The sequence below is a fragment of the Rhinatrema bivittatum genome, chromosome 4 (genome assembly GCF_901001135.1).
Source record: "Rhinatrema bivittatum chromosome 4, aRhiBiv1.1, whole genome shotgun sequence".
NCBI lineage: Eukaryota > Metazoa > Chordata > Amphibia > Gymnophiona > Rhinatrematidae > Rhinatrema > Rhinatrema bivittatum.
The window spans coordinates 304,410,834-304,430,494 of NC_042618.1; the positions used below are offsets into that span (position 1 = coordinate 304,410,834).

The window sequence follows — 19,661 nt, forward strand, 5'->3', positions numbered from 1 at the left end:
TAGGGAGACTGGATATGATAGAGGTGTTTAAAATCATGAGAGGTCTAGAACGGGTAGATGTAAATCGGTTATTTACTCTTTCGGATAGTAGAAGGACTAGGGGACACTCCATGAAGTTAGCATGGGGCACATTTAAAACTAATCGGAGAAAGTTCTTTTTTACTCAACGCACAATTAAACTCTGGAATTTGTTGCCAGAGAATGTGGTTCGTGCAGTTAGTATAGCTGTGTTTAAAAAAGGATTGGATAAGTTCTCGGAGGAGAAGTCCATTACCTGCTATTAAGTTCACTTAGAGAATAGCCACTGCCATTAGCAATGGTTACATGGAATAGACTTAGTTTTTGGGTACTTGCCAGGTTCTTATGGCCTGGATTGGCCACTGTTGGAAACAGGATGCTGGGCTTGATGGACCCTTGGTCTGACCCAGTATGGCATTTTCTTATGTTCTTATGTTCTTATGGAGATTCCATTCCCCCGCTTTCGCCTGTGGGGCAGATGGCTGCAGAGTATCAGAATGGAGAAGGGGAATCTGATGTTCATCTGCCCGATCAGGGTGCTGAAAATCCAGAGTAGTTTTTTCCGGAGTTTTTCTTCTTCCTGCATAAAGCTTTTCTGGCACAAAAGGTGGCAGGGAGGAAACTTTCCAGCAAGAAGATCCCCTGTCGTTTGGTTAATGTAAACCACTTGGATAATTTTTTTTTACATACTGGTATATCAAGTCCAATAAATAATAATCTTCATCTACGACCTAGATTACAGCTCTATGCCCTTCAATTTAAAGGCTTGATTTATGGGTCAGCCTGCAACTTCACATCTATAATTTCTTTGTTGCCAACCTTCAAACATTCCTTCCATTCTCAAGGTCTTACAGCCAGTGAAGCAGTGGATCAGATAAGACCACGTTTCCATGCTTTGGAGACTCTCTGTGGCCAACTCTGATCCACCATCCACCTCAAGGAGATTTCAGAGTGGATCAACATGGAAGCAGTTTTTTTGCCTCTAAAAACATACTATCCTCCATCCATTAACACCAGGCAGCAATTGGGCTCAAGCTCAGGCCCTCATAATCACAGAAGCTCAAAATCCCACGTGGCAACCCAGTCATTACCAGGGATTGTTTTTTGCCTCTTTCCTCTGTGCATAGCCAGTATTTCAGAAGAACTACCTGTGGCAAGAAGGCTGAGATTTTATGCAAACCATTGACACCCCTCTTGTAACATTTGACACTTGGGTTCTCTGGATTGTAAAGGAAAACTACAGATTACACTTGTCAAAGATTCCATCAAATCATCCATCAAAAGAGTTTTTAACCCCCTTCCACATCAGGACTTGCTGCAAATGCAGCTCTGCTCCCTTTTGCAGACCTATATAGTTCAACCTGTCCTAACACAGGAAAAATGGTAAGAATTTTACTCAGAGTACTTCATGGTTTCTCCCCCCCCCCCCCCCCCAAATAGAACCAGAGGATTCCATCCTATCCTAGATTTAAAGATCTAGAACAAATTTCTGATGGAAAAAAAGTTCAAAATGTATTTCCTTGGTTCTATTATACTCTTCTTATCAAAGGAGACTGACTATGCTGTCTGCATCTCAAAGTTGCATACTCTCCCATATAAAAATACACCCCACTCATCCCCTTTTGGTATCTTTGTTCAGAGAGAGAGAAAAAGATTTTCCATAAGTATTTTTCTAATAAGGATTTCCAATTCTGTGAGCAGAAAATATGGGTTTTCTGGATGTCTTCTATGCCACTCAGTCCCGTAGGAAACACTTTCTTTTGTTGAAACAGAGTATTTCATTAGGTGCTACTTAGAAAGAAAATAAAAACCCTGTAAATGTTTGGTCATGTTAACTGTTGAGATATATGGGGTATTGTGTAATATTAAGAATTTAATATTACTGGGTGATTTTAACTTGAGGAATGTTGACTTGACTGGAAGGCAAGAATGTACTCCCTTGTTACAAGCTATATCTTTTGTACAATTGATCTCCAGTAAAACACACAGGTCGGGGCATACTTTGGACCTGCTGTGTAAGGAGTGTGATCTGTTATTTACAGGAAATGAGCAAGCTTGCGGCAGCTTGGTCTGATCATTATGATTTGTTTTACCTTAGAATCAGAATTGAAAGGGGGAAATAGGGCATCCAGGAAAGTGAGATATAGGCATCCATCACCAGATAATGAGCAATTCAAGAAGTATTGGCTAGCAAAGATTGGTTCAGAAGACCTAAGATACTTTGTCCCTCTCTGTAGTGGAAAGAAATGGCGCTCATCGTTAGTGCAAGCATACGATCAGACTGCTCCTGCATATGAGGCCAAAGATAAGGAGAAGGGAAAGTTGGCACCTGGGATTCAATTAGTGTGGCAGATGTAAAAAGAGTGGCAAGGAAGTTTGAGAGACAATGGAGAAAGGTGAAAGACGAGAAATCTTTAATTGCATATAAGAAGGCATTGAAAGAATATCGGCCTGTTGCATGAAAGCGAAAAATGATTACTGTGTGTCACGTTTAGAGCGATCACTTAAAAATCCTCTGGAGCTTTTTGCAGTAGGTAAAAGGTTAACTGCAGGGCCCGTGACAGTAGATACTGCCTTACCGAGCTGTGATTTACTAGCAAATGTTTTTGATGACAAAATCCAGGGTTTGCAGCATCAGATAGGCCCCGTATTAAGTAATTTGGGTTCAGTTCACACTAGCTCCCCTCAGAATATTTGGACAGAGTTTGAATTGATCTCACTGAAGGAAGTGGGTGCCAAAGTGTCGGGGATGAATTGTGTCTATCCTGTATTAGATCTCTGTTCATTTCTGATTGTAAAAAGTCTGAAAGATGTCTCCTTTGAAATTATAAAAAGGATGGTTAATAGGTCCCTAAGTGAGGATGATATCCTAGATACATGAAAGCAGGCATCTATAAAACCAATTAAACAGGATATTAATCTGCCCTCTAGTGATTTGGCAAATTATTGTCCGATCTTGAATTTGCCCACAATGGTAAAATTTTAGAAAAAACTTATATTGCATCAGAGGATTATGTGAATGACACACAGGTATCTGGATGTAAATCAGTTTGGTTTACTTTAAATATGTAATGATTGAATTGTTTTATAATGATTTTCATGAGTATTTTATTGTGGTCTGCGCTGAACAGATACTAGGAAGCAGCGGAATAGAATAAATTTTAAATAAATAAATAGTAGATTTAATATTTCTGCCAGTTCTTCGTCTCTCTCCACAAATTGATCCTTTCCACCTTTCAATGTTTTCACCTTTCACCTTCTATGTTTCTATGAACCCAGATCTATTTCTTCACCAGTATTTAGGACAGTCAACCTGTGCTCTCTGGTTGAGAGCTTCCACTCCTCTTAGCTGAACCACATGGAGCCCGTAGGGTATTTAGTCAGATAGCTAGAGAAAAAAGAAGGTGGAAAATCTTCCCTCTCTGGAAAACAAAAGGGTCCCAAAAAGTCATGTTAAAGTTTAGCAAAGGCATCCTTTCTACTTTTACATACCCAGACCTCATGAGAATATGCCATACTGGGTCAGACCAAGGGTCCATCAAGCCCAGCATCCTGTTTCCAACAGTGGCCAATCCAAGCCATAAGAACCCGGCAAGTACCCAAAAACTAAGTCTATCCCATGCTACCATGTAACTCTCTATGGCTTTGTTCCATGTTACACATATATAAACCCCCAAGGCAGCTCCGATCCATGGATAAATGTTTATTGGAAATCCCAACAGTCAGAATAGCTAGTCTAGCTCTAACAAGGAAAAGGGCCGTCTCGATAGCAGGCCTGACACTGTGGAACTCTATCCCTGAATTTATCCGAATGATACCTAACCGCAAAGAATTCAAAAAATGCTAAAAACTTATCTGTTTAATGCTGCCTACTGAGTACAATGATCAATAGGGATGTGAATCGTGTCCTCGATCGTCTTAACGATCGATTTCGGCTGGGAGGGGGAGGGAATCGTATTGTTGCCGTTTGGGGGGGGTAAAATATCGTGAAAAATCGTTAAAAATCGTTAAAAATCGAAAAATCGAAAAATCGAAAAACCGGCACATTAAAACCCACCCCTGACCCTTTAAATTAAATCCCCCACCCTCCCGAACCCCCCCCCAAATAACTTAAATAACCTGCGGGTCCAGCGGCGGTCCGGAACGGCAGCGGTCCGGAACGGGCTCCTGCTCTGAATCTTGTCGTCTTCAGCCGGCGCCATTTTCCAAAATGGCGCCGAAAAATGGCGGCGGCCATAGACGAAAAAGATTGGACAGCAGGAGGTCCTTCAGGACCCCCGCTGGACTTTTGGCAAGTCTCGTGGGGGTCAGGAGGCCCCCCACAAGCTGGCCAAAAGTTCCTGGAGGTCCAGCGGGGGTCAGGGAGCGATTTCCCGCCGCGAATCGTTTTCGTACGGAAAATGGCGCCGGCAGGAGATCGACTGCAGGAGGTCGTTCAGCGAGGCGCCGGAACCCTCGCTGAACGACCTCCTGCAGTCGATCTCCTGCCGGCGCCATTTTCCGTACGGAAAATGGCGCCAGCCATACGCGTATGGCCGGCGCCATTTTCCGTACGAAAACGATTCGCGGCGGGAAATCGCTCCCTGACCCCCGCTGGACCTCCAGGAACTTTTGGCCAGCTTGTGGGGGGCCTCCTGACCCCCACGAGACTTGCCAAAAGTCCAGCGGGGGTCCGGAAGGACCTCCTGCCGTCCAATCTTTTTCGTCTATGGCCGCCGCCATTTTTCGGCGCCATTTTGGAAAATGGCGCCGGCTGAAGACGACAAGATTCAGAGCAGGAGCCCGTTCCGGACCGCTGCCGTTCCGGACCGCCGCTGGACCCGCAGGTTATTTAAGTTATTTGGGGGGGGGTTCGGGAGGGTGGGGGATTTAATTTAAAGGGTCGGGGGTGGGTTTTAGGGGGTTTTAGTGTGCCGGCTCACGATTCTAACGATTTATAACGATAAATCGTTAGAATCTGTATTGTATTGTGTTCCATAACGGTTTAAGACGATATTAAAATTATCGGACGATAATTTTAATCGTCCTAAAACGATTCACATCCCTAATGATCAATATGTTATTCCGGCCGGACCATTATGATGTTAAACCTTTTATAAAAATTTGTTCTACTTTGTCTTGCTAAGTTTGTTTTAAATTGTGTTTGTTTTGATTGTAAACCGCCTAGACGGACATATAAATGCCTAATTGTGAGGGATATAAAACATTTTAAAATAAATAAATGCTAGTAATAGCAGTGGCTATTTTCTAATTCAACTTAATAGCAGGTAATGGAATTCTCCTCCAAGAACTTATCCAATCCTTTTTTAAACACAGCTACACTAACTGCACTAACCACATCCTCTGGCAACAAATTCCAGAGTTTAATTGTGCGTTGAGTGAAAAAGAACTTTCTCTGATTATTTTTAATGTGCCACATGCTAACTGCATGGAGTGCCCCCTAGTCCTCATCCTTAGAGGGCCAAAGGTCCTTTCCTTAGAAAACTAAACAAAACGGAAGCAAGCATGGTGACATACTACCTGTCCAAGGCATGAGTTTATATACTCTAGGGACTCGGCCATATAGTCTCACATGAGGGACCTACAACCTACAATATCACTACTCTTGTTCCTCTTGTGAACCATGGAGCAATCCTTTTTAAGTAGAGATCCTTTAATTTCTCTACAGTTTCTTTTAAGGTTAGAAATCAACTCTCTTCCTTAGGGCTCATTTTTAAGTTAGTAAAAAAATTAAAAGAAAGAACAATTAGATTATTGAATCCCATTTGTGTGCTGGAGTGGAGAAAACTAAGTTGCTTACCTATGATGGGTGTTCTCCATGGACAGCAGGATAATCAGCCACACATCTTCATTCCTTCTCTTCTGGAGTTGGATTTTAAGTAAATGTTATACAAAAGAAGGGGACCCCCATGCAGCAGTAACTGGGCAGGAATGTTTAATGCATTTAAGTGGACTAACACAGCAGCCAAACTACTATAAATTTAGTGTCACTTTGCTGTAACTACTTGAAGTTAATCTTATTAAGTTAAGAAAGCAACTTCAGATTGTTTCAAAGTGGAGTCAGTTGGCGTAGATGGGATGAGATCTTCCCTTTTATCTCTAGTGCATGCTATGTTTCTAAAATTCCCCTGAAAAAAATTCTGAGTTTATACATATTTTAAGACCTCCTTCCACACCAGAAGAATGCTGCCTCTGCTATCAGTACTCCCTCGGGACTTCCTGGACTCGTGTTCTGTGTTGGCACTGTTGAAAGACATCACCCTGTTGTATGGCTGATTATCCCACCCTGCTGAATTCACTTTTATTTTGTGCTGTATTCCTGCTTTACATGTGTCTTTGTGATGCCTGCATGGGATGCTGATGATTAACCAAGGTTTATGGTGGTTATAGCAGCTGAGAAGGAGATTTTATTATGCACAAATATCTCCTCAGGAAAGCATTAAAAATAATAAAGGGATCTTGAGTCTGTACTTTCTTTTAGTTGATGATTGAATTATGATAGCACTGGTACTTTTGAAATGAAAATAGCTGTTTTAATTTTGTGGTATTTAAAAAATACATGTGTGCAAGAGTCACAGCAAAAGCCCAACAGAGTCGCAGATTGAGTATCCCGGTATTCAGGTGATGTTTGTGGATCACTACGGGTCTTGAGAATGCCTGCTCATGGTGCACTCTGTTTCCTCTTAGGCTGTCTCTATGCGAAAAGGCTCTGGCCGAGTATCTGGATACTAAAAGGCTGGCATTCCCTAGGTTTTACTTCATATCTTCTGCAGATTTACTGGACATTCTTTCAAATGGCACCAACCCTCACCTGGTAAGTACTCCATGCTTAATGAAGGCTAAAAAATGGTTGGAATGTCAACAGGCCCTGCTGGGACATTGCAGCGGCTTCAACAGATGCCTTTCTTTGTTACATAGGTGATAGCTAGCCTTTAGCTCATTGAGGATATGTTGTGAGCATATTGTATGAAACTTTGTTAGTGCTTTAATGAACTCTTTTATTCTGGCTACAGTGATGTCTGTATAATTAAAGGCAATTGCATAACTGAATATTCGGGACTGCAATTCCTTTTCTTTTTCAGTATTTCATATCACATCATTTTTTCCACCTATATGGAGACAGCCATATTGTTTACTATATCGTCAGTGACGTATATTATGTCTTATTTCAGGGCAAGTTGATTGACTTTAGCAGCCTCTTACTGTTCTTATTGGTATTGCCTTTTTTTAAGGGTCTGAGTAGATGGCAAGACTCCTTTATACATGAAAATGGGATAACAACCAAATAGAAGATAGTTTTTGATTAAAGCCTGATTAGGTGGCAGATCTCTTACACAGCAAACAAAATTACAGCTGGAGTAGAATTCTATTTTCCTTTAACAACTCTTTAATGACTTGCTAGAAACTCTGAGAGCAAACTTCTGAAATGCTAATAGATCTGTGATAATGCTTTTTATTTATTTATTGCTCACATTTAATTGCCTTTACATTTCCAGAACCCCAAGGTGAGTAATAATTCAATATAAAACAAGCTAACAGCATTTCCAAAACAATACAATATTAGTTATTTGTCACCTGTGACAAGCTCTAGGTGACTTACAGCACATACATTCATAATAAATGCATAAAACCCACAAACAAAATTCATTAAATATACATCAAAAAGATAAACCATCAATATAAAATAACTTTTGTGACAAAGTCAGTCACTAATTCCCTTTCCCTAATTACATTCTTTACACTACCCATAATACACTACTCCTATTTCTCATTTGCCAGATCCATATCATTTAAACTATGGCCAGAAGATCTAAAAACAAAAAAGTGCAAATTATGAAAAGGCCTGGGCAAAAAGTCATGCCTTTAAATATTTCCTGAACGTATGGCTATCCAGTTGTATTCCATTTCATAACACAGGACCTGTTCTGTTAAGACATTTATACACATCAGATAAGGTAGCAAATGTAGTTTAAAATTCTTTTGGTAGCCAGTGTAGCTTCTCCAGAATCAGATAGTATGTACTAATAGGTAGTGATCCCATGTTGTGTGGAGCACTATATGAAGTACTCTAGTAAAAATAGGGGAAGGAAGTTTGATAGTGTGTTTATTGTTGCCTGCTACTTTATCTATTGACTGGTAGAAAATTATTCAATTATGTAATCCTGGTTGGTAAGTGCTGTTAAATTTGCATGCCATAGCCCATAATTCAGCCCGCAAGTATGACTGACAAACATAAACAGGCCAGAAACTAAGTAGTGGGCCCAACCATTACCAAGCACCCTGAAACTCTGACTCAGATTTGCCGGGGAGAAGGGGGCATTTGGGGTACTGGGGCTCCAGGCAATTGCCCTACATTCAAATCTCCTAACCTCCTCCTTACCAGCCTTAACCTGGTGCTTAATGCAGCCAAGACGGAACTCCTCCTTATCGCTCCAGAAGATGGGGACCACCACCAGCAGTCACACTCTAACATTCAAATCACACAAACAAGAGACCTGGGAGTTATAATAGATAGACATCTGAGTTTAAAGAAGTTCATAAATCACACTACCAAGGATTGCTTCTATAAACTACAGGTGCTGAAAAGACTCAAGCCTCTACTACACCACCACAACTTCAGATCTGTTCTCCCGGCCATTTTGTTCTCTAAGGTAGATTACTGCAATGCTATTCTTCTAGGTCTCCCAGCATCTACCACAAAACCACTTCAGATGCTCCAAAACGCAGCGGCGAGAATCCTGACGAACACCAATCTGAGAGATCACATTACGCCTATCCTCAGAGATCTGCATTGGCTCCCAGTTAGCTTTAGAATACTTCACAAATCTCTCACTATTATCCACAAAAGCATTCACCACCAGGTCCCCCTTGACCTGCAATTTCCGCTCAAACTTCACACCTCGGCCAGACCCATCAGGGAAGCTTATAAGGGATCTCTACACGCCCCTCCTAACAAAGTGGTTCACCGGTCAGCCATCAGAGAACGGGCCTTCTCGACAGTGGGACCTTCCATCTGGAGTGCCATACCCCTGGACCTCAGACAGGAATCTTGTCTTCTGACTTTAAAAAAAAAAACTTAAAGCATGGTTGTTAAGACAAGCCTTCCCCTAATCAAGGCTAGCATTGCTATGCCATAGATCAGATGTAGGCCTCTCTAGTACCCACCATCTCTATAGTTGTAATTATTTTATTGAGTACTTCCCCCCCCCCCCCCTCTGCATTTTCATCTTCCCAGTTACATCCCCTTGTTTTATTGTAACTATTTTGCTCCTTCTGGTTATGGTTAACGTTTTAATGCCTCTGCTCCCTGTAAACTGATTTGATTTGATTTGTATCACAAAAGTCAGTGTAGAAAAGCATTAAATAAATAAATAAATCCTCTACTTTCCCCCCTCAATGCCAGCCCTGAGCATAAGCAATGGGAAAAGAGCTGTAGCACCTGAGATGGCAGTTTCTTTTGAAATGTCTATACATGTCAAATGATTTCTAGCCTCTGACATTTGCTGCCATTACCTTGCTGCTCTCTTAGCATCTGCAACCCCAAAGGAATTTAAAAAAATGTTTTTCTTTTGTTCTTGCACCAGTAGTTGGTCCAGTTGCAGTTTCCTGGTTTTGATTCCTGCCTGACCCCGACTGTGCTTCTGCTTGCCCCCTGCCCTGACCCCTGCCTAAACATAACTTTGCTTCTCTTTGCCCTCTGTCCTGAGTCTTGCCTGATTTCTGTTCTGCCATCTGATATTGCTATTATTGAGTAGGCATATCTATGTGTAACTGCTGATGTTAGTATTATAGAGTAGGCATGGCGAGAAAAGCTTTGAATATGATTTATATTTATATTTTGTATTTGACTGTATTTGTTAGTATTTTTATTTTAGTTTTTGCTTTATTTTGTTTTTTTCATTTTATTTTGTACATCGCTTCAAGCAATTTTTAATCAGTGAAAGATTCAGAAATATTTTTAAATATTTGGGGAATTTTTAATAATTTTATGAGGTTTTAATAGTTGGATGTTCTGTTCATCAGCTGTTTTGAAACATTTATTAGTATAATTTTACAATTATTTCTGTGTGGGGATCTATAGCAGCTTGGCTTGTTCAGTTTTCCTAACAGGAGATGTGTTAAGAGTTTAGGGCCTTGTTTAATATTTGTAGTATTGCTTTTTCTTAGATAGGGTTGTTACTATTTGAGTGTGTTCCATAATGCAGGTGTAACTTTGTGCAGATTAGTTTGAATAAGTTATTGCAGATCCTGGGGTTGTTGGGCGCTATATTTCTGTCCATTTCTCCAGTTTTGCACTGCATGCAGAGTGGCTTTTTTAGGTTTTCTATTCCAGTTTCTGTCTCCATGTTTGTAATTTGTGTTCTTTCTATACTTGAAAGACGGTTTTGTGTGTATGATCGAGGTGAGGTAGTTTACTAGCATGTAGGCATTTGTATCAATCTTATTTGTTGTGTTTTCTCAATAAGACATGCATTGGTGGTAAATTGTCATTTCATAAGAAAGGCTAGTGTACCTGGTAATAGAGGGAGTTTGTTTTGCTGTTACTGAGATGACACCAGAACCAGAATATCTTTTTATTGTATGGTGAGTTGTACGGGTAATACCCTCACTCTGCTCTGTACCCTTTGTTGGGGGTCGAGTGCGTTCCTGTGGATGCAGAGTGTATATTTACATTTAACCATGTGACGGTCATAGGTTCAGTGGGTCACGCATGTGAGAACCATCTGTCAGATGTGTTCCAACTGAAAAAAGTTGAGAACCACTGGTCTAAAGGACTATCGCAGTTTGCAAGGCATTGGTAGAAAGATATTAGATTTCAAATTAGGTAATGAGTTAGAATCTAATAAGTTTCTGGTCTGGCTACAAAACCTGTTCAATTGTTAAATATTAAATTGGTATCAAATTCTTCTGCAATAACAACTTGGTCCAAAACATGTCCTGTCTTATGAGTTGGAGATATCACTTGGCAAAATTGTAAATTAGAAAATAACATGCAACTTATTCAATATATTCTATGGGGAAAAATTCTTATAAATATTCATGTCCCCATTATTAAAACCTTTTTGTGCTAGAAGCCAATGACATAAAACAGTTGCCCAAATTTGACAGATCAGAAGCACCCACACATGGAGCATGATAAATCAAAGAAATCAATTGATCATGTAGTCACAGGTGTTGTGTACGTGGACCCTTGAGCCGAGACGAGGTTGATACTACCACCAAGAAGAGGCCCCCAGTGGTTCTCGTCGGGAGGCAGTACAGGTGGAGAAGACCCAACTGGAGCTTCACCTTTACCAGCCCATGTTCCCCGCAGGTTGGAACCCTTGGGTGCCGGGGCCAGCAGGACTTAGGTGCGAGTCTCTCACGTCGGAGTCCAAGGAGAAGGCAACATGGCGTCGGGCAGGCAAGGTCAAGGCAGGCGGCAGACAGGTGATACCAGCAACAGGCCAGACGAAGAGACAAGCTGGAGGTCAGGGCAGGCGGAGGTCAAGAGTAGACGAAGTATCAGGAAGAAGTCAAAAACTGGGGAGTCAGTCTGAGGGCAGCAGCACAGGAACAGGAGACTGGACTGAGATGCAAGATCAGGAAGGCAAGGCTGGGGAACGCAGGATCAAGATCAGGAACAATGCAGACGACACACTCAATATCTGAGCAGGACCCGTTGCTGAGGCAGTGTACTGGAGTCAGGGCCGGGTATATATATACCCACCCTGGCTGATGTCATCTCCACGGGCCGTGGGGAACTTTCCCGCCAGGGGCCTTTTAAATTAGGCACGATGCGCGCGCGTGCCTAGGGAAGAGAGTGCAGAGGCTGGGGCGGCAGCGTGGCACGCTGCGAGGGCAGGCCACATCGACAGTGGTTGGCGGCAGCTGTGGCTGCTGGCAATGGGGGGAGAGCTGGGCCTGGGAGCCTCCCGGCGGAGGTAAGGGGACCCGGCCACGGGCGACCACAGCCGGGGATCCTAACAGCAGGTATAGACTTTCAGAACCATTGCCAACGTCAGTCTTAAGAAGGGAGAGGAATAAAGAAGCTCTATAAACAATAACCACCCCATCTCCTTGTTTCTTATCCCTTGCCTGTTGGGGGGGGGGGGGGGGGGGGAACCAACCAGGTGGACATAAGTAGTTTAAAAGAAAGGTGTCATAATCCTAATGCCAAGTCTCAGAATGTAAAAACACGTCCAGTGATTTATCCAGTGTCATAGAGAAAATTAAATCTGCTTTATGCTTAAACAGATTTAATATAAGACATTGATAAAGCAGGATGACATTGTTCATCTGAATTCAAACCTAAACCACAATGGCATTAACCAGAGCATAGTGCTATGTTTGCACCAAGGAGGAATAACGTTAGGAAAAGGAGCAGAATGACTATTACCTTGGACAGATGGAATAGACTGACAGAGGCCATAGTAACATTAATCATAGTAGACATAAGAAATTTAATGGGTTCAAAAATGATTTAAGTTGATGATGTAATGTTGAGATTTAAAACCTTGTTTGAAGTATAATTGTATTACTGGATTGTAATATTTGAAACTCAGAAATAAAAAATTAAAAAAAAAAAAAAAAAATCATAGTAGACATTGTCAGTAACACAAAATAAACACATTTGGGACTAAAGAGCAACTGAAGTAGCCAGTGAAAGGGCAGGTGGTGACCTAATGGGCCTTTTCAAGGCCCTGCAGGCCTCAAACTCAGACATCGTCAGGATGGGCAGCAACAGAGGTGAAGTTGAGGCAGGCTCACCAAGAGCAAGAGTAATAGCCTGAAGTATGTTCAAAATCGGCACTGGGTAGTTAAGTGCTTGAAAATAAAGTGCACTGTGTAATGTACTTTGGAGTAGGTATGTAGACAATTTGAACAAGTCCTCCTTTTAAAGACCTCAAGGGCCTCATTATTCTCCTGTCATTATATAATGGATAAGCTGTTTATATTTATTTCTAGTATTTATATGCTACCCCTCATACAGCTTGAGGCAGCTTGCAAAGAAATATACACAATTGAAAACAGCATATAACCAAGAAACAAAAATAAAAAGCTAACAAAATCATAGTTAAACTGAAAAAGCATCAATCTCCTTCTTATTAAGGAAATTCATGCTGAAACAAAAATGTCTTATCACTTTTTAAAAATACATGATGATATCCGAAATGCCTTGGCAGGAAAATGCCCATTCATGAGACTTAGCAAGACAAATTGTTCACACTAACAAAATATCCAACAGTCCTCCTCTGTGTTGAGTGCATTGTATGAGAAGGATTGCAAATATGCAACATAGCTTTCACCCAGAACAGAGAATCTCACTAAACAGTTTATAGATATATAAAGCAGGTTGCGTTGCCTGTCAAGTGGGGGTATTCTGATTGTAATAGCTCTCTATTGGCTGAGATCAGTTTGGTTTCTGTTGCTGTGGGCATTATCAATCAGGGAACCAATATGTTGAGGGAATTCTCCAACTTTCATCACGAAGAATAAAGGAATGTTGCTCCAACCCACATCAGGTCCCTAACCCTCAGCCAGAATGTTGAGAGTAAAGATGTAAAATTTCAGGAAATTTTCATGTGATTGGAAACTTTTTTTTTTTTGTTTGGGGGGGTGGGGGGGAATGGAAACTCTGGGAAAAACTGAAATATACACTGTTTATTTTTGTATGATATTTAAAAATTTTACTGTTTTCAAGATACAAAATAAACTGTTTACAGCTCAGTTTTGCTTGGATTCATTTACCTGTTTCAAGCTGGGTTCTGACTTTTGGGCTTGGTTTTATCCTGAATGGCTTAGGGGAATGGTCACAGCATTACATAATCTATCACCTCTAGGCCACTAGTTCAGATCCCAGTGAAGGTGGACTATGTAAAATAAAATGGTGATCCCTGGAGAAGGTACAGAGGAGCGACCAAAATAATAAAGGGGAAGGAATGGCTCCCCTATGAGGAAAGGATAAAGAGGTTAGGGCCGTTCAGCTTGGAGAAGAGACGGCTGAGGGGAGGATATGATAGAGGTCTTTAAAATCATGGGAGGACTAGAACTGGTAATTGTGAATTGGTTATTTACTCTTTCAGATAATAGGAGGACTAGGGGGCACTCCATGAAATTAGCAAGTAGCACATTTAAAACAAATCAGAAAAAAATATTTTTCATTCAATGCACAATTAAGCTCTGGAATTTGTTGCTGGTGGTTTTGGTTAGGGCAGTTAGTGTAGCTGGGTTTAAAAAAGGTTTGAAAACATAAGTTTCTGGAGAAATCCATAAACTGCTATTAATCAAGTTGACTAAGGGAATTGTCACTGCTATTACTGGCATCAGTAGCATGGGATAGACTTAATGTTTGGGTACTTGCCAGGTACATGTAACCTGGAATGGCCACTGTTGGAAACAGGATGCTGGGCTTGATGGACCCTCGGACTGACCCAGTTATGGCAACGTATGTTCAGTTTCAAGGATAGCAGAAGCATTTACATTGCATCTTCTGTTAGATTCCTATGGATCTGTGATTATTTCTGCATACCTTGTCACTGGCTTGTTACAAGCACATAATGATGAGAGATCAGAATGCTGAATTTTCAATAATTTCACCTTTCAGGTTTATGTATTCAATGGACAGAAATTTCAGGTTTATGTATACAATGGACAGAAATTTCTTTAACTGTGTATAGAATCCTTGCTGTCTGTCATGTTTGGTGAAATGTTTCATCAAATCATTTTAAAAATCATATTAAAACAAAAGTATTCTTTGACAACACAGAGGATTTTTTTCTATTCTAGAATAAGAGAGTGAGTTGCACATCATGTGTTCTGGGTTTCTGATTACTGACTTTGATTTTTTTTAATTCAAAAGCTTCACTTCACACAGTATATTGCTTCTAAAAGGAGTAAGGGCTTTCTGGGAGAGAGATTAAACTCTTAAAAATAATCATAATATAAATATACACAAATAATATTATAAATGTCTCTCTAGTTAAATGACTGGATTGACTGAATACTTCCATTCCTGGCTCCCCACAATAGAGCCATTCCATTCCAAATGCCTGGAGGGAAATGATTCCTCGAAATTTAAGCTAAAACCGGAAAACCAATCCTACAGAGATTGTCTCTCTAATTCTCCCAAAGTTCCCTGTATAGAATTTAGTTTGGGGGTTTTCATTTATATTGGCGTGCAATGTGACCTCTGACTTCCAATTATTTTTGCAGGTCATGCGTCATCTGTCCAAATTATTTGACAACATGGCAAAGATGAAATTCCAAGGAGACACTGAAGAAACCCAGAGCAAGCTGGGGCTGGGAATGTACAGCAAAGAGGATGAATATGTTTCCTTCAATGAGCCCTGTGACTGCAGTGGACAGGTAAAGCAATGTTGTCAGCTCTTAAAGTAATAGGGCACCAACAGACACTTGGTTAAGCATATCATGCTCAGTTGACTAATACATGCCCTTCTGGTCTTTGCAAAATGAGTTAGTAGTCTTAATCTCACTAAAGCCTCTCAATTTTACTCTATTATTGGCAACAAAGAGGTTAAAATATTGTTCAGGCAAGAACGAATTACACTCTCATTTGTAGAGGTGGACCCTCTAGGATTGAGGCACATTTGAAGATTCTGTATAGCTGCTGTTTGTGTTGTTCCTTCTCTGAAATCACTGTAAATGAAAGTTCTCAATTTATCAACAATCTTGCATGTTTCATGAGTACTAAATTTAGATATAAACAAAACTCATAAATGATTATATTCGGGAAAGTTGCAGATTTACGTATGGTATGTAGCCAATACAGAATTCTAGTAGTTCTATTGATGCTAGAGAAAACCAAAATTTTTGTAGCATGTAATACCTTTTCATAAGACTAACTTAAAAGATGTAGCACATCCTAACAGCAGTAGTACAACTGCATCTGACTTCCGATGATGCTATGGTAACCTGCATGGAGCGGGGGTAAAATTCCTAAAAGTGATATGGCTGCATCAGACTTCCAAGGAGACTGGAGTAAACTGCAAGGTGAGACTATGATTAGATCCCAAACATTAATAAGCCAAGGGAGATCAGATTTTATTTCATTTATTTATTTTTTTAACAGCCTCATTAGTTTTTGGTGGCTGTTTGATGTTACAGAACTTGATATTTTGATATGGAAAGGGGCTGAATGTTGAATTAAGAATGAAAGAATCAGAGGAAGACCAGCACTGAAATTTGGATATGCTTTGGTTGGATATGGAAGGCAGTGGTAGGAATAGGGTTAATTAATTGAGTAAATCTGGTCACACAATAGGCCATAACAGAGATGGGTTGGCACCAGCAGGCCAGAATTACCCAGAAACCAACTGGGTTGGAGCAGACAGGTTAGTGGTAGCCAGATACTGTTTGGCAAAGACAAGGGGACCTAGGTGGCTGGATGCTTGAGTGAGGCCACTGCCCATGCTGGTGACTGCTTGTATTGTTTCAGGGCTTGGGCAGCAGCCTCATTAGTTTTGGTAGCTGTTGGACAGTTGCAGGGCTTTGGTGTGAGATAGGGGGTGGAGGATGATGGGATTTGAGTTAGGTTTGGAATGGTGGAGAACCACAAAGGAAGACAAATAAATCTGACTCGATAAGGAACAATATCCTTCAAACAGTCAAGCTTATATGTCTGTCAGCTAGGATAAATCCTTAGCAATGTGGTCCAGAATAGCTGGGCAGATTGCATTAGACAATCAACCATTTTCTGCCATCTTCTACAGTGTTACTGTATCACAACTTTGTGCTATGTGAGAGAGACAAAATAGACCTTCTAAATTATGCTGAGCCCCTTGTTAAACCATATTCAGGGTCCCCAGTTTCCTAACGATATGTCAAGGACTGCAAAATTTGACCTTTGCTATGGAAAATTGCCTTGTCTCTGAGACAAGAATTATTTATTTATTTATTTATTTGAAACTTTTATATACCGGCATTAGTATGCAAACATCATACCGGTTCACATTGCAACTAAAAGGCTGAAAATACAATCAACAGGGAGGGGAAACAGGAGAGTGTAAATACATAGTGCAGTGAGCATTGAAAATTACAAGCATTAGATTTGAACTGTTAACAGGCTATTTACAAGAGTCTGTATATGAAGTCTTGAAAGGTAACAGGCTATTTACAAGAGTCTGTATATGAGGTTTTAATTATGGGGAATCGAGGGCCAGGCAACAAAAAATGAGCAAGACTTTGGGAGGAGAAGGGGCTTCTCTCCTCCAGTTTTCCTCCCTTAGTCCCCCACAAGCTGATTTCCCTCAAATCCTACCAATTATAACTGCACCTGCAAGAGTAGGAGGAGCGTGACCATTCCTTGGGCTACATTGTTATCCTCTGCTGCTGGGAGCCGAAATTACAGTTTGAACCAAGTGAGAGATGACATAGCAGGGGTGGCCAACTTCGGTCCTTGAGAGCCACTAACAGGCCATGTTTGCCAGAGGATGTGGTTAGTGCAGTTAGTGTAGCTGTGTTTAAAAAAGGATTGGATAAGTTCTTGGAGGAGAAGTCCATTACCTGCTATTAATTAAGTTGACTTAGAAAATAGCCACTGCTATTACTAGCAACAGTAACATGGAATAGACTTAGTTTTTGGGTACTTGCCAGGTTCTTATGGCCTGGATTGGCCATTGTTGGAAACAGGATGCTAGGCTTGATGGACTCTTGGTCTGACCCAGTATGGCATGTTCTTATGTATTCACAATGAATATGCATGTAATGGAGGTAGTGCATGCCAATCTATCTCATGCATATTCTAGGAATTGCAGACATTTTTACAGGGTCAGTCTGCTGAAGTGGCAGTTCCTACTAAGGTAGGTCCAGGCACTCCGAGTGTTCCCCTGCCTGTCTCCACAGTCAAGTGCTGTAGTGCAGTGCGGACTGACAGAGCTCAAATAAAGGTGGTTCTGAATGATACCGATGATAATGGGTGGGGACTGTCTGGTGAGGAAGGGGACATTCCCCCATATTTGGAGCCATATAGAGCTTTTCTATGTTTCTTTCAGAGAGGTGAGTTTGATATCTCAGACCCTGAAGACCCTAAGAGTGGCTGGGCCTGACTCCTTGGGGACGCAGAAGAAGGGACCCTATTTTGGTCACCCTGCACAAGGCTTCTTGTTTCTCTCCCCTCTTGGATGCGATTCAAAAGTTGATTGATCTGGAGTGGAATGCACCAGAAGCATCCTTTAAAGGAGGATGTGTCTTAGCAGGTTTATACCCTTGGATCTGCAAGCCAGAGAGCAGATGTGTTTCCTTAAGGAGGATTCCTTGGTGTGTGCTGTCATAAAAAGTACCACCATACTGTTAGAGGGAGGTGTGGCTCTGAAGGATGCTCAGGATAGAAGGGATTGAAGCTATCCTGAAGCAAGACTTTGAGGCAGTGACAATGAACTTGCAAACTACTTCTTGTTGCACCTTGGTAGCTCGGGCTAGCTTGTGGCTTTGTCAAGAGTCTGGTGGCACTGGGTCCGATCTAGGGCCTATGGTAAAACCAGGGGCAATATTCTTGGCTGATGCGGGGTGTGACTTGGTACGCACAGCTGCCAGAGGAGCTGCTTCAGTTAGTGCGGCCAGGCGACAGCTGTACTTAAATTGTACTTAAAGTACAATTTGATTAAGCTGCCTTTCAAAGACTCATTCTTGTTTGGTGGTGATTTTGAAAAAATATGAAGTAAATGGGGAGAGACCCAGGTCCTGCGTTTGCTGGAGGATGAAAAGCCAGTTTTCCGGACTTCTCAGCAAGTGGCTGCTTTCGAGACTGCTGGCGTTTTTGGCTTTATAGGGGAGGTTCTTCCCAGAGATCCTATCCCTTCCACATATCTCAGTTCTTTTGCCCCTGAGGTCCTCCAAAGGATATGGTTTCCGGAGATGGAGCCCCTCTGTCTTCCCAATGGTGGTGCAGGTCTTCTCCTGGTGGTGCAGGAGATAAGTGATCGTCTATCTTGGTTTATCACAGGTGGGTCTAGATTACTTTGGATTAATGGACTCTTGAAGTAGTTTGGAACACCTATGCTCTAGAATTTCTTTGCATTCCTCTGGATGCCTTCATGATCTCTCCATGCAACTCCCTTCGCAATAAGGTAGAAGTGGAAGTGACATTACAACGGCTGTTGATTTGAAACAGTGATCCCCATTTCCAAATCACAGAGAAAATGCAGGCCAATATTCCATTTACTTTGTCCCAAGAAGGAAGGTTTCTTTTGGCCCATACTGGATCTCAAGGACATCAACTGACATCTATGAATCATGTATTTTCAGGATGGAATTGGTGCGCTCTGTCATAATGGTGGTTCAAGCAGGGGAGTTCCTCATGTCTCTGGATCTGACTGAGGAGTAGGGATGTGAATCGTTTTTTGACGATTTAAAATATCGTCCGATATATTTTAAATCGTCAAAAAATCGTTAGGGCCACGATACAATACCAATTCCCCCGATTTATCGTTAAAAAATCGTAAATCGGGGGAAGGGGGAGGGCAGGAAAACCGGCACACTAAAACTCCCTAAAACCCACCCCTGACCCTTTAAATTAAATCCCCCACCCTCCTGAACCCCCCCCCCCCCAATGCTTTAAATTACCTGGGGATCCGGCGGTGGTCCAGAACGGCGGCGGTCCGGAACGGCCCCCTCAATAGAATCGTGTTGTCTTCAGCCGGCGC

General features: G+C 41.5%; 1 protein-coding gene across 1 annotated transcript in view; it reads left to right on the forward strand.

Moving 5' to 3' along the window:
- The window catches only part of DNAH9 (dynein axonemal heavy chain 9), a 1,128,006-nt gene that overhangs the window by 238,241 nt on the left and 870,104 nt on the right, over window positions 1-19,661 (forward strand). Inside the window, exons 22-23 of the mRNA XM_029600235.1 lie at window positions 6,706-6,832; window positions 15,214-15,366. Coding sequence (XP_029456095.1) covers window positions 6,706-6,832; window positions 15,214-15,366 — 280 coding nt within the window. The remainder of the gene's footprint in view (window positions 1-6,705; window positions 6,833-15,213; window positions 15,367-19,661) is intronic.